At 34.5% G+C, this 16,424-nt stretch overlaps 1 protein-coding gene across 4 annotated transcripts in view; it reads right to left on the bottom strand.

The window, feature by feature from the left end:
• Positions 1–6,943: 6,943 nt before the first annotated feature.
• LOC132716919 (probable phospholipid-transporting ATPase IIB) overlaps positions 6,944–16,424 on the bottom strand; it is a 32,530-nt gene continuing 23,049 nt past the window's right edge. For all 4 annotated transcript variants that reach the window (XM_060700254.1, XM_060700256.1, XM_060700258.1 and 1 more), the window contains 5 exons: positions 15,899–16,030; positions 14,953–15,061; positions 10,989–11,046; positions 10,216–10,419; positions 6,944–8,860 (listed from right to left, as the gene is read on the bottom strand). In XM_060700254.1, the coding sequence (XP_060556237.1) occupies positions 8,727–8,860; positions 10,216–10,419; positions 10,989–11,046; positions 14,953–15,061; positions 15,899–16,030 (637 nt within the window). In that variant the 3' untranslated portion in view covers positions 6,944–8,726. The remainder of the gene's footprint in view (positions 8,861–10,215; positions 10,420–10,988; positions 11,047–14,952; positions 15,062–15,898; positions 16,031–16,424) is intronic.

Genomic DNA, 16,424 nt, shown 5'->3' on the forward strand with positions numbered 1-16,424 from the left:
ATGTTTTCCGTTACAGGGGCATACATCGGAAAAAAACTTCATATTTTGCATTCGGAACACCTCGGCGAAAACCATCCGGAATTTGACGGAAATGCTCGAAATAATAGGGATTGCATATTTTCGGAGTTCTTGCAATGAATATGAATAGGGTCTTTCTATAAGAAATACCCTGGTATGAATAAAGAAGCTAAAATAAAAGCCTCCCCCTATGTTAATAAATAATCTAAGATACGCTTTTTGGCAGATAAATGAAAAAGAAAAGGTTTATTATGCTTTTAAACCCCCATACTCAGATAAAAGAGGCGAAATGATATAAAAAAAAGTTTGTCATGTAATAAAAGCATTGAGAGCAAGGGCAACTTATTCATAAAAAACCCGGCGAAACACATATAGGTAAAAAACAAAGTGTACAAACCTAAAAGTTGCAAATGAAAGAAAAGTATTGCGTTAAACTTCCAGCAAGAAAAAAGCTATAGGGACCTGTACAGGAAATGAAATTGTTAATCATAGCCAGGGGAAGTTTGTACAAAGTAATGCGTTTAACCAAAGAAAAATTACTAAATGTAATATTTTGTAAATGGCCTTAGAGCTCTTTTAGAATGACATTTTTTACGAATAATGCCAACACAATGCTTTTGTATACTTGTATTTATTTTGAATATGGTAAAAAGGTTAAAAAATTCCATAATGACTCGCTGTATGGGTTTTTTTCTTTCTGGTGATTATTTGAGTCATTTAATGGAAAAATTGTGTATGTTATTGTTATTCCTGTACAGGAAATGAAATTGTTAACCATAGCCAGGGTAAATTTGTACAAAGTAATGCGTTTAAGTACCAAAGGAAAATTACTGAATGTAAGAAAAGTAGTGCACTTATATATGGCTGTGAGAAAAGTACGCTAATTCACACAATCAAGGTAACTCTAAGAATAGTATTTTGATTACGTCCTAGTGCTAGAAGTAAGAAAACATGCAAGTGATCTAACCTAGTCGAGGAAGGTGTAAAAAAGTTATACGCTGACAAGATCGATTAACTGAAAGGAAAGGAGTGCGCTTATCTACTCGATAAATGACTTGTAGAAAAGTCAGCCCTTTCCGGGCGCAAGAATACACAGACACAATCGCAACTTTTCAGCCCTTTCCGACAGTCTTCGGATATAGATAATAGCCGAGCAAGTTCCGATTTTGAAAGACCCTGACAGAACGGATACGGTAATTTGGCCAAACCTACGCTAAGAAAAACTAAACATAGAAATAGTAATTTAATGCTCTATTTATTATATATCTGGAAAAAGGTGATCCCGCGGAAGAATTAAATTGCAGGAAAATTGAAGACTTGGTTTGATTGAGTCTGTACATAAGAGATAATGAAAATGTGCAACATCCTTCACGTCCCCTAGCACCGGCTTGAGCGGTACTCAATTCTCAACACTTAAAAATATTGGACTCAATGATCGCATCAGAAAAAATATAAAAACACTGAGTACACCTTAATTAAGTAAATACAAATTTATTTTATCAGTCCATTATTTATATACTTGTTATACCAAATATACAATATGTCTAATTGCTCACATTAATTCGGATTTGGTTATAATTGTACATCATACGGCATTTTTTAAATTGATATATATAAATTAAATATGATATTGTCAAACCTATTTTCAATCATCATTTTACCGAAATGGACTTTATTTTCCTTTGGATGTCAAACGAATACGTTACACATTATCAAAGGTTACACTTTACATCTATTTAAAACTATGTGGTAGAACTACAAAGTCCGAGGTTATTATGAATATCAGCGAGTTGTTCCGATTGGTCAAAAAGTATTACGCTATAGCTAGCATGCAATGTTGCACCGCGCGTAATAAACCAATATTGAGAAAAAAAATAGATAATGATCGGGCCCTTTCAAGTCTCTGATTTTGACATCTGCTACTTGTTAATTGAAATAATAATCCCATTACTTTTAAGACAAAAATCCCCGTGCACTCTTTTTTCAATTTATAAAAAATTAATCTACGATAATAAATATGTTATGATTTTTAGTACTTTAATTAGTGTGTTCACCAGACGTTGAAAGATTCCATCAGGGTCTTTCTATTTTAATCTACAGATTTCGCAATTGCTCAGCAATGGCGGTAAATAGACGTTTTGCAAGCTGCACACTTTCTGCGGTTTAATTGGTCTGTTAATGCTGCACTATTTTCTTTATAGAGCATGCATGCATGCATTCAAGGTTGTCTTGTCGGGCTTTAAGTATCTGTGCTTGCTCTGCTTATGAATAAGTACTATTAATACTGAAATGATGTAACTTACAAGCTGAGTACAATTAATCACTACAAGATAATAGGGTTATTAATAATGCTTCGAATTTCTCACTTATGTGCATTATATTTTGCCTCAAACGTATTATTGTTACTGCCAAGTGCTTCTCCGTGTATTAAGCCCAACCACTCTAATTATCTTTAGTATAATAGGTTTTGTCAATCTTTCAATCGAATATTCCGAAATATATAGTATGACTGTGTAGATTTTGGTCTGCACTGGTCGCATGGATAGAAGATATTGCGACCAGCAGACTAAGTGTTACAAACATGAGCGGGTGTATCTGGTTTTCAGGCGTTTATGAAAGTTTTTAACATTTTAACTAGATAAAGGTTTAACTAATTTTACATTCAAACTTCCTGTATGATATCATGCAAAGAGGTCGACATTTTGCTTGAAAGTAGGCTACTTTCCTCATAAAAGGTTAATTGGTGTTGCAAGTTTATGGGATCTTATATACATGTATATGGTTTTAATATCAATGCTGATTATATACGTACATACGACGGTAACTTGTCATAGTTTACCTTGATCCTTTAACTTTTTAATCTGCACAGTAACAGCCGCCGACTTAATGACCCATACATAGGTCGCTGGCTAGTAATCATTATCATTAGTCCGTCACCGCCAGGGACTTCATATTCTTTCATATGTGGCTGCTATCTTTCTAGTTTGTGGAAAGGTGGCGGCTCTACTCACGTGCCCGCTGCACGTGGAAAACGGCAAGTGAAGACGTCATCTAACATTAAAGAGGGAAAGTTGCAACGTCGGAATGACTTTAAACCAATCCAAAAACAAGAAACATGGCAATGCCATGAAACCAGGTTTTCAATTATCACCATTGTAGATAAATATGTTGTATTTGAGATACAAATACAAGCAACAAACAATGTAACTATGTGCAATGTAAAACATGAATAATGTAGGAGGAATTGCCGCTGAAAAAGTCTTCACTATATATTCTGTATAAGGAAAAAAACAAAGGGCCATAATTAGGTCAAAAATTATTCAATCACAAAACCCCGACAATATGTGCCAGGGCGCTTGGTGACAAAGCTTCTGTGAAAGTTTGAACAAAATCTGTTGAGAAATGTAGGATGAGTTCAGCACAGAAGAATTTGTTCACTATACATGTATATTGATAATTCTGTATAAGGAAAAAAAACAAAGGGCCATAATTAGGTCAAATATTATCCAATCACAAAACCCAGACAATATGCGCCAGGGCACTTGATAACAAAGCTTCTGTGAAAGTTTGGTCAAAATCCTTCGAGAAATGTAGGAGAAGTTGCGCATGATAGAAATTGTTCACTATATATTCTGTATAAGGAAAAAAAAAGGGCCATAATTAGGTCAAATATTATCCAATCACAAAACCCTGACAATATGCGCCAGGGCACATGATGACAAAGCTTCTGTGAAAGTTTGAACAAAATCCCTTGAGAATTGTAGAGGGAGTTCAGCACAGAAGAAATTGTTCACTATATATTCTTTATAAGGAAAAAAAACAAAGGGCCGTAATTAGGTCAAATATTATCCAATCGCAAAACCTCGACAATACGCCCCAGGGCACTTCGTGACAAAGGTTCTGTGAAAGTTTGGTCAAAATCTGTGGAGAAATGTAGGAGGAGTTGTGCACAGAAGAAATTGTTCACTATATATTCTTTATAAGGAAAAAAAACAAAGGGCCGTAATTAGGTCAAATATTATCCAATCGCAAAACCCCGACAATATGCCCCAGGGCACTTGATGACAAAGGTTCTGTGAAAGTTTGGTCAAAATCCGTTGAGAAATGTAAAAGGAGTTGCGCACAGAAGAAATTGTTCAATATATATTCTATATAAGGAAAAAAAACAAAGGGCCATAATTAGGTCAAATATTATCCAATAGCAAAACCCTGACAATATGCGCCAGGGCACTTGATGACAAAGCTTCTGTGAAAGTTTGGTCAAAATCCGTTGAGAAATGTAGAAGGAGTTGCGCACAGAAGAAATTGTTTACGCCCGCCCGCCCGCCGACATACCTCAATCTAATGACCAGTTTTTTCCTTCGGAAAACCTGGTTAAAAATATGAGCCGCGTCACGACAAAACCAACATAATGGGTTTGCGACCAGCATGGATCCAGACCAGCCTGCGCATCCGCGCAGTCTGATCAGGATCCATGTTTCTCTACTTGTTATAGGGTTTGTAAGCGAACAGCATGGATCCTGATCAGACTGCGCGGATGCGCAGGTTGGTCTGGATCAATGCTGGTCGCAAACGCATTATGTTGGTTTTGTCGTGACGCGGCTCATATTACAATATTACGTCACTTTTATCATTATAGTCATTAATTGGCACATTCGGTTGAATGTTATCAAGGATTTACAATTATCACTTATAAGTCACGCAGATTGCACGCTGCAAAAAGCATTTGCTTCTCAAATTTAACAGATAATTTAAATGGACTATAAACATAAACCGCAGAAGACATTTACAGCATGCTGCGCCTGAACGCCCTAAGCTTAAAAATGTCTAGACAATTTTTAATAGGTAATTTTTTATTTCTTTGTTAAATCATGGAATAAATTATTTGAAAATAAACTTTATCATCTCTATGATAGTTTTAAGTTTTTAAATTTTCCACGCTCTGAAGGTGAAAAACTGGAGCCAAAACATGACCTTTTGCACTTTAACAGCTACAACAGGCAGGGGGTTTAAATATCAACAAGCAAATTAGTTGAATTGATACCATTTACCCAAGGAAGCTTGCTGGTATTAAGTACATCAGATTAATATGAAAGAAAATGAATCTTTGTGTCTTTACAGTAAAAAAGCGGAAAAAAGCGAACTAAAATGCCATTTATTTGGTAACTAAGGGCGCTAGCAAAATGGACAAACCAATTTTAAGATAAGGTAGGACAGATGGACGAAAAACACCGATTTCAATATCCCCTTTCTGATTTCATCGTAAGGGTTGAAAAAGCTAGAACAGGGCTGCAAAAAAAGCTAAGTCAGGTCAGAATGCACAGATGACTCAAGCAAGCCTGACTTTTATCGGTTTATCTGGTGGGGTTTATCTGGTTTTTACACCAATTCTAACACACTTTATGTCATATCTCTGCACTAACGGGCTTTCCTGGATAACTTATCAGTAATTACCAATTTCTTTCCAGTAATTACCAATTTCTTTCCAGTAATTACCAATTTCTTTCCAGTAATTACCAATTTCTTTCCAGTAATTACCAATTTCTTTCAAGTAATTACCAATTTCTTTCCAGTAATTACCGATTTCTTTCCAGTAATTACCAATTTCTTTTAAGTAATAACCAATTTCTTTCCAGTAATTACCAATTTCTTTCCAGTAATTACCAATTTCTTTCCAGTAATTACCAATTTCTTTCAAGTAATTACCAATTTCTTTTCTGTAATTACCAATTTCTTTCCAGTAATTACAAATTTCTTTCCAGTAATTACCAACTGCCTCGCAAACTGACTAGACTGCTAATCCGGAATGATTTCTCAATTACAGTCAGAGACAAATGACCATTTAAGACTCAATGGCCGAGATCAATAGTCAGAGATATTTCGCCTTGCGCGAGGATTGAACCAGCAACCGCTAGACTACAGATCCGATGCTCTTACTACTGAGCTTATCAGGCAGACTCCAAGGCAAATTACCATTGCCAATAACATTCAACTGAATCAAATGAAAGCAAATCAATATCTGATTAACATTACATTAAGTAATATTTACATTTCATTTTATTATAAAACAGGCAGGAAAACAAAACTAAATGATAAAAACAAAACAAGTGATAAAAAAAAAAAAAACAAAGAAAATATAGAAATCATTCAGCCAATGGATAAATGATTCTTACAAGTGTAAAACTGGATGGAAATTTAGTATTCATATAGGAATGCTAAATAAAATACAAGGTCATTAAAAACAAATCAAAAATAAATATATAAACAGTATATAGACCAAAGCAATAGGTATAACATAAGTTTTATTAACAATCTTTAATGATACTAAACAAAATAAATAGCAATAAATAACACTGATTCTGTACGACTAACATTTCTTTAAGCCGGCTGAATTTGTGTATTAAGCCGGCTGAATTTGAGTTACAGATTTGCCCACATCAATTTAGAGCTATAAGTGAAGGGTCCTTGCCAACATTTACTACGGAAGGTGGTAGCTATAACATAGTGTAAAGGGAGGAAACTCCAGATTAAGGCTGGTCATGCTCTGTACTGGTGATTTTTTAAAGTTTATAAGGCAAGAAGGAATTCCAGCAATGACAACAGCACACTCAACTACTAGTATCCTTACAGATTTAAGTTGCACTTTTCCCATTTCCAAAAATTTGATACCAGTATATACCCCCCCCCCCCCCCCCCAAAAAAAAAAACAACCCAGAAATTTTCAGAGTAAACAGAAATTCAGTCGAAATCACAGGAAGAGTTATGGCTCTTAGTCAAATATCTTGTAATGTTTCCCCATTATAATTATCAATTATTAAAGTTTAAGCCTTCAGTGATTAGCAAGAAATGAGTGCCTCACAAACCCTTAGTCAAGTGCAAGGTTCCTAGTAGGGTAGCCTCTTTATTCTTTTATCAAATTTTCAGGATAAAGAGTGATGCTGCCCTAAATAATATGAAATTGAAGAGCAAGAAAAAATAAAATAATATAAAACAAATGTTACTGAACTTTTAACAAAACTGTGATAAAAAGAAAGCGATATTTTTGGCAACAATAGAATAGCAGTGTAGCCATCATTACTGCAATTTCATGAAAATGCTATGATTTTTTATTAAACATTTTTGCATCAGTTCATAAAAAATAATGACCAACAAACTTTAATGTATTTTATTTCAACTAATCATAATTTAGATAAATTTGTGACGGTAAAACTACCCTCTTGGTAGAAAATTGGTTTAAAATCACTATAGTATTTATTGACTACTGAAAAAAAATATGAACAGATTTAAAATCATTTCTCTCAGTGTAATGTTTCTTACCAACAAATAATCTTAATTATTGTAGATATTAAAATGAATATTGACAATGATGACTTTGATGATAACATTGGTGATGATGACAATTATGATGATGTTATCGATGATGATGATAATGATGTCATCCATTATGATGATGACAAATCTTATATAGAGATAGTATAGCCTTGTGCCCCTGAATATATAAAATTTCCCATGACAAAGCAGCATATATCTTAGAATAAACACAACAACGGTCATGAATTCAGAGATACATTTTTCATTTAAATCCACAGACTTAATATTATGAAAATATTCACGATGAAATGCTAAGTTAAGAATTTCTGAGAGCATGGGCTATAATTGTAGGGTAGACTTAAAAGTTACATAATATGATATATCTTTTTATGGCTCAAAGTTAGGAGAATTTTTTGTATTTGTTCATTTTGATTAAATAAATATGGCTTTTACATGTTTTCTTTTTATAGAATAAAATATTGTGGCAGCATGGCCGAATGTTTTGGCATGTCCTATGACTAGTAATCAAACGATTGCTGGCCACATGGGTTGAACTCTGCCAGGGTCAAGCAGTTGTTTTATTTTAACAAAAAGCTTATCACTCATAGCTTAGTACTGATTGGTACCAGAATAGGGTTCGAAAGAATTTCTATTAACTCATAGCTACCAACACGATCAAACTAAAATAAATATTGTGTAAATTATAAAGGTTAAATATTGGTAACAAAAATTGGATAAAGAACTCTTCGGTAAAAAAAGTCCTAAACAAAAGTTTTCAGACAGAGTGCTTGATCAACTTTCATCAGAGTTTGATAGTATTTCTGAATATGTGTGTGAAGTTTTAAGCAAAAATCATCAGCGATAATAGAGATATGAATTTGAGTGCAAAACCATTTTAAATGTAATGCAAACACTAAAGCCAACGCCAAGCTGAGTAGGAAAGCTTCCACTATTTTTTGACGTAGTAAAACTAAAAACATAAAATTTTGCTAATTATATCAAGTATGTATGACCAAATTCTTGCTCATAAATCATGGCTCTTAGAATTCTACTCTTTTTTTTCTTTAATTGAGTATTTTCATTATTTATTCTGTAAGTCCCTATTGAAAACTTCTAATTGAAAAATTTCATACAAAATAGGATAATTAAATCTAAAAGCACTCAAAAAGTTGTTTCACACCTATGAATAATACATGTTGTACAGTTGGGAAATCTATATGGAGACATGGCCTTCACCACAGGTTTGTCTGTACAAATGTACATATATCAGGACTTTGACCAGATTTCAAAATTGAAACAATACACTTCAACAAAATAAATAACAATCACTAAGAGCAAATGAAACTTGGAATGTTTGATGAACTTGTGTATGAATATAGCACTTTGGAACTACTTTTTCATGTTAATTTGGCGTAAACAGGCGGATTAAATTTTTTCCGCAAAAATTTGGCAATGTACAATGGGATACAACTGACAGATGTTATCACTATGACCTTCCAGAAAAAGTTCCATGTTTTGAGAAACATCGGATCTGAAATGGAAATAATATAAAAACAATTTTAATGTTTAAATATAAATATTTACTGTTTTGAGATTCTAATCATGGTGTTTTAATTTCCTTGCCAAAATAAGTAACAAGACCCCATCAAATTATGCAAAACTAATCTATTGCCTAACTATTTTTATAATTTGAATGTCAATTAACGAGCCAAACATTCAGAAAACAAAAAAAAACAACCAAAAACAAACAACAAATATTTTCTGCAACTTAAAATGTTATATTTATTTTACATTTAGGAACTTTTCAAAACAAGCTATGGCATATTTAAATGGCACAACAGCTGAATGAAACATTCATTGGTTTGCTGTTACAGAGTACATGTAAACAGTTTATGTTTTTGGTACAATAAATATATTTGAGAACATTACCCTATTTTTCAGCATCAAAAAATTAAAATACATTTACTGAAACTTTGCAACCAACAGTTAAGTCAGGTAGGACAGAAAAAATGTGCAAGTTGACCTGAATCTATTCTACTGTTAATGAAAGGGTAATCATTTATTGCCACTTGTGCTACAAAACTTGGTATGATTTATACAAAAATGTTGTGAAATAAACTAATATTGCCCAAACAGCATACAGTAACATCACAGAGGAACATAATACCTAGTTACGTAATAACATAGATATTATAAAAACAAAATAATAGTAGTCACTCTCTTGCTAGGTTCCCAGCAATGTTTGTTTGTTTGTTTGTTTGTTTGTTTCATTTTACGCCTTTTTCAACAGTATTTCAGTCATATAGGCGGGTAGTTTCCTAACCATCGTTCCTGGAGAGTTACACCAGTACTAGACTACCTTCCTCCGCGCTAAACTACCAAAGCATCTCCCGGGGATCGAACCCACGCCAGAGAGGTAACTGGATTAGAAGTCATCGACTCTAACCCCTCGACCACGGAGGCGATGAAATCTGGTTGAGATTAACCTATGTATATTTGAAACAGTCTAAAGAGATTCACCAAGAGAGATAAAATCCCCACACTCAGATTAACTATAGCATGGTCATTAAATAAAACTGGTAGATAAAAAAAAAAAAAAAAAAATCTGACTAAAAATGTGTCCATAGGACATGAATGCCCCAATTTTCCACTATCAATCTACAAACAGACAGCATGATGGACAGACAATGGCAAACCTATTTGCTGCCCAACTCCAAAGGGGGTATTAAAAAGCTTGTATATACAATATACATGTCAAGGGTTGACCTCAAAACTGCAGTTTCTTATATGAAATAAAGAAGGACTTACAACAGTTTTGCAATCAACCCTCAATGTGCCACATTCCGACATTATTCTAAAGAGAATGATACCTCTTTCTATACTTACCAAAGTAACGTCTAAGAACCACAAGAGATGCGATATATATGGCCAGACTGAACACCTCCGCAAGGACCATCGCCCAGTGCCACGTACGTATAGTTAATGCAACCATTAACAACTCTGTTAATATGAGTGACGTAAAGGTGATCGCAACTACGTGGATAAATTCATCTTCGAATAACAAAAACGCACCATACATTATTATTCCACCTGAAAAAAAATCTTATTATTATATCATATATTATATCATTTTATTATATATAAATCATAAAGGCGTCAAACGTTCTGCACATCCCTAAGATTTTAAGATAGGCTTTACAACCGTAAGTAATTCTAACAGCTGGTGTTCAATAGTACTTAATCTTAGATCTAAAATAAAGACATTTTCTGCTCATTTTACACATTCTTAATAGTTTTAAAAACTTGATACAGGTAATTAATTCAGTTATATTGATGTTTTTTTTGTGGTAACATGATATGCAACTGGATTTTATCATGTAAATATCATTTATCTTTGATTATTTCACTCTGCATATGCAGCTTAAATAAGTTGAAAATCTGAGAATCAAAAATTTTGATAATCAGTAACTCAAATGTATCAAAAATTGGCTAAAATATTGTATATTCTAAAAACTTATAAAGTAAATTTTAGAAGGTAAAATCTTCTTTACAATGTGAATGAGAATTACAAGGCTTTATTCTTTTATTTGACACTAGAGTAAGTTTTCATCCACTATGTTAATCTATATCAAAAAATTCCATCAAATATAGCAACAAACCTTGATAAATACTAATAAGCACCCACATGAAAAAAGACTTGAACGATAATGACCTCCCCTGAAATTGAAAATAAGCAATTATCTCCCTTCATTACACTATAGATATTTATGTACATTCTATAATGACAAGAGCTGTCAGTACAACAGCATGCTTTACTATTCTCAGTGCTCCAGAGCCTCGAAAATGTAGTAAAATACATTAAGTTCAAAAAGGACCATAATTCTGTCAAAATCCATGTTAGATTTATGGGCCTAGTATAGTGACTTCTTATTTTGCTCTCAAATTCAACTCGTTCCCTTCAGTAGATATCAACTTGCATGCAAAAATTTAACCAAAATGTGACACAGACGCCTGGGTGTGTACAGAAGCACTCCCTATTCTTTAAATTGTCCAGTTAAAAACTGTACATGCAAATGTACATTGAAAGAGAAGAAAACATGCATAATCAGATAAAATCACACAAGCATACCTCACTACACTCTTTTTATATGCTTGAATCAGGGCACAGTATAAAAATAGCTGACTGCAATGACAGCCACAGCACCTTCATTATCATAATAAAACTGTCAAATGGCATGGCAATAGCATGTTACAAACATTGCCATTTTACACACTCATGTAGAACAACTTGTGTTTTACATGACATCATAAACGACATCATACCCACTAGGCTTTTATGAATGAATTGCATGCTTAGGATGACATCATTTCATCATTATGACTAAGTTTATTCATATGCTTCTGTAACAAGAGGGCCATGATGGCCCTGAGGTCGCTCACCTGTATAAAGGCACCCGGAGCGGGGCCAGTTTAAACCCCAGGATTTTTATTTGAACAAACTTAGAAGACACCAATTAGAAGATGTTTCACAATGTTAAGTTTTTACTACACACATATAATGAAAAACAATGATCTACTCCCCCCCCCCCCTGTAAGGGCCAATTTTAATCCAGGGGCTTTTATTTGAACAAACTTTGTAGACACTTACTAGAAGATGTTTCATGCTTAATATCTAAACTCCAGCTATTTGGGTTTTTTTCAAAAAAGATTGGCGGGGCCAATTTTGACCCCAGGGCTTTTATTTGAACAAACTTGGTAGACACCCATTAGAACATGTTTCATGCTAAATATCTTAGCTCTAGCTCTTTGAGTTCTTTAAAAGAAGATTTTTTAAGTGTTTACTATATGCATATAGGGAAAATCAATGACCCCCTGAGGCGGGGCCAATTTTGACCCCAGGGCTTTTATTTGAACAAACTTGGTAGTCACTCACTAGAAGATGTTTCATGCTTAATATCTAAACTCTATCTATCTGGGTTTTTTCAAAGAAGATTTTTAAGTTTTTGTTATACACTGTCATATAAGGAAAATTAATGACCCCCCGGGGCAGGGCCAATTTTGACCCCAGGGCTTTTATTTGAACAAACTTTGTAGACACTCACTAGAAGATGTTTCATGCTTAATATCTAAACTCCAGCTATTTGGGTTTTTTCAAAAAAGATTTTTAAGATTTTGTATACACATATAAGGAAATTCAATGACACCCTGAGGCGGGGCCAATTTTGACCACAGGGCTTTTATTTGAACAAACTTGGTAGACACCCATTAGAACATGTTTCATGCTAAATATCTTAGCTCTAGCTCTTTGAGTTCTTTAAAAGAAATTTTTTAAGTTTTTTACTATATGCATATAGGGAAAATCAATGACCCCCTGGGGTCGGGCCAATTTTGACCCTAGGGCTTTTATTTGAACAAACTTGGTAGACACTTTTTAGAAGATGTTTCATGCTAAATATCTTAGCTCTAGCTCTTTGGGTTCTTTAAAAGAAGATTTTTAAAGTTTTTACTATTTGCATATAGGGAAAATAAAAGACCCCCTGGGGCGGGGCCAATTTTGACCCCAGGGCTTTTATTTAAACAAACTTGGTAGAGTCACTTACTAGAAGATGTTTCATGCTTAATATCTAAACTCCAGCTATCTGGGTTTTTTCAAAGAAGGTTTTTTTTACACTGTCATAAAAAATTAATGGCGGGGCCAATTTTGACCCCAGGGCTTTTATTTGAACAAACTTTGTAGACACCCATTAGAACATGTTTCATGCTAAATATCTTAGCTCCAGCTCTTTGGGTTCTTTAAAAGAAGATTTTTTAAGTTTTTACTATATGCATATAGGGAAAATCAATGACCCCCTGAGGCGGGGCCAATTTTGACCCCAGGGCTTTTATTTGAACAAACTTGGTAGTCACTCACTAGAAGATGTTTCATGCTTAATATCTAAACTCTATCTATCTGGGTTTTTTCAAAGAAGATTTTTAAGTTTTTGTTATACACTGTCATATAAGGAAAATTAATGACCCCCCGGGGCAGGGCCAATTTTGACCCCAGGGCTTTTATTTGAACAAACTTTGTAGACACTCACTAGAAGATGTTTCATGCTTAATATCTAAACTCCAGCTATTTGGGTTTTTTCAAAAAAGATTTTTTAAGTTTTTGCTATACACATATAAGGAAATTCAATGACACCCTGGGACGGGGCCAATTTTGACCACAGGGCTTTTATTTGAACAAACTTGGTAGACACCCATTAGAGCATGTTTCATGCTAAATATCTTAGCTCTAGCTCTTTGAGTTCTTTAAAAGAAGCTTTTTTAAGTTTTTTACTATATGCATATAGGGAAAATCAATGACCCCCTGGGGTCGGGCCAATTTTGACCACAGGGCTTTTATTTGAACAAACTTGGTAGACACTTTTTAGAAGATGTTTCATGCTAAATATCTTAGCTCTAGCTCTTTGGGTTCTTTAAAAGAAGATTTTTAAAGTTTTTACTATATGCATATAGGGAAAATCAAAGACCCCCTGGGACGGGGCCAATTTTGACCCCAGGGCTTTTATTTGAACAAACTTGGTAGTCACTCACTAGAAGATGTTTCATGCTTAATATCTAAACTCTAGCTATCTGGGTTTTTTCAAAGAAGATTTTTAAGTTTTTGTTATACACTGTCATATATGGAAAATTAATGACCCCCGGGGCGGGGCCAATTTTGACCCCAGGGCTTTTATTTGAACAAACTTTGTAGACACTCACTAGAAGATGTTTCATGCTTAATATCTAAACTCCAGCTATTTGGGCTTTTTCAATGAAGATTTTTAAGATTTTGTATACACATATAAGGAAATTCAATGACCCCCTGAGGCGGGGCCAATTTTGACCACAGGGCTTTTATTCAAACAAACTTGGTAGACACCCATTAGAACATGTTTCATGCTAAATATCTTAGCTCTAGCTCTTTGAGTTCTTTAAAAGAAGATTTTTTAAGTTTTTTACTATATGCATATAGGGAAAATCAATGACCCCCTGGGGCCGGGCCAATTTTGACCCTAGGGCTTTTATTTGAACAAACTTGGTAGACACTCATTAGAAGATGTTTCATGCTAAATATCTTAGCTCTAGCTCTTTGGGTTCTTTAAAAGAAGATTTTTTAAGTTTTTACTATTTGCATATAGGGAAAATAAAAGACCCCCTGGGGCGGGGCCAATTTTGACCCCAGGGCTTTTATTTAAACAAACTTGGTAGACACCCATTAGAAGATGTTTCATGCCAAATATCTAAGCTCTAGCTCTTAGGGTTTTCTAAAAGAAGATTTTTTAAGTTTTTCCTATTGGTTGCCATGGCAACCAGAGTTTTTAATGGAATTTAAATTTTTGAACAACTTTGAAAGGGGTCCACCTAAGGATCATTTCTGTAAAGTTTAGTTGCAATTGGCCATGTGGTTTAGGAGGAGATGTTGTTTGAAAAGCTTGACGCCATTTTTTGAAGGACGCAAGGACGCACAGACACAGCACGACGGACGCAGAGTGATGACAAAAGCTCACCCTTGAGCACTTTGTGCTCAGGTGAGCTAATAAAAAAGGTGCTCAATTCAAATTTTAGTTTTATTTTTTCACCCCCGTAATTTCTTACCTTTGTCAATTCTTTATATAATTCTGGATACATTAAAGCTGTCTCTGGTGTGACATCTTTATCAAGTACCAAAGAGAACACAGGATACATTGTATATACAGTAGAATACCTGCAATTATAATGTGTAATATATGTGTGTCGTAAATACAGTGCAACCTCTATACAGTGGCATCCTGTAGAACCTGTGTACAGTGGAACTCAATAGAACCTGTGTACAGTGGCACTCAATAGAACCTGTGTACAGTGCCACTCAATAGAACCTGTGTACAGTGCCACCCAATAGAACCTGTGTACAGTGACACTCAATAAAACCTGTGTACGGTGGCACTCAAAAGAACCTGTGAACGGTGACACTCAATAGAACATGTGTACAGTGGCACTCAATAGAACCTGTGTACAGTGGCACTCAATATAACCTGTGTACAGTGGCACTCAATAGAACCTGTGTATGGTGACACTCAATAGAACCTGTGTACAGTGGCACTCAATAGAACCTGTGTATGGTGACACTCAATAGAACCTGTGTACAGTGACACTCCATAGAAATCTGTTTACAGTGGCACTCAACAGAACCAGTGTCCAGTGACACTTAATAGAACCTGTGTACAGTGGCACTTCTATTAAAAACAACAGAATCAATTCTTCCTCGGTGAACACTTTACAATAAATGTATTGGCTGAGTTGTTATCACGTCAGACTAGTAATCTAAGGGTCGCTAGCAATGTGGGTTTGAACCCTTTCCGGTACTAGCCGTTGTTTCATTCAGCCAGAAACTTTACACTCATTGCTCAGTACTGGTTGGTTCCAAGAACAGATTCAATAGTGTGTCTTATAAGCTTATAGCTTCCTACACAATGAAACTAAAATCAATTCTGTATAAACTAAAACAAAGTTAATCTGTATGTAATATGGATACTAAGTTGATATAAATGTACATAATACATACCCAACCATTAGGAAGCCCGGGAATAATGCTATGGATGCAAAATAGAACACAGAACAAAACACAGCCTGCATAGTTGAGATTATTAGACCTCTGTGGATCACAAATTGCCCTAGAGCTGCAGATCTCTTATAGCTGTAATAATCAAGTTATAAAACATGTAATAGTTCAACAAGTGCAAAAAATTGTTCAATGATATAATGCCATTTTATCTTTTCTTGACAATAAATATAGTCACAAAATTTCAAATTTGGTGAAAAAAAAATCTGTTTTGCTTATTTGTTTTTTCTTGTTGTGGTTTTGTTTTTTTTTTGGGGGGGATGGGGGTGGGTGGGTGGGGGGGGGGGGAAATGGTGTGTTGAATTTATTTTATGTCTCATCAAATCACTGTAAATGTCATATGGTAACTTTCCAACTTTACTGGTGGAGGAAGGCTTCAGGTACCCATCTTTGCATAATTTCAGGCACAAATTGACACCTGAGCAGAACCACCAATGTTCCGTAAGTTAGCTGGATAGCTTCCTTACAT

This window comes from Ruditapes philippinarum, unplaced genomic scaffold (genome assembly GCF_026571515.1).
Source record: "Ruditapes philippinarum isolate M1 unplaced genomic scaffold, ASM2657151v2 ctg4742_1_1_1_1, whole genome shotgun sequence".
Classification (NCBI taxonomy): domain Eukaryota; kingdom Metazoa; phylum Mollusca; class Bivalvia; order Venerida; family Veneridae; genus Ruditapes; species Ruditapes philippinarum.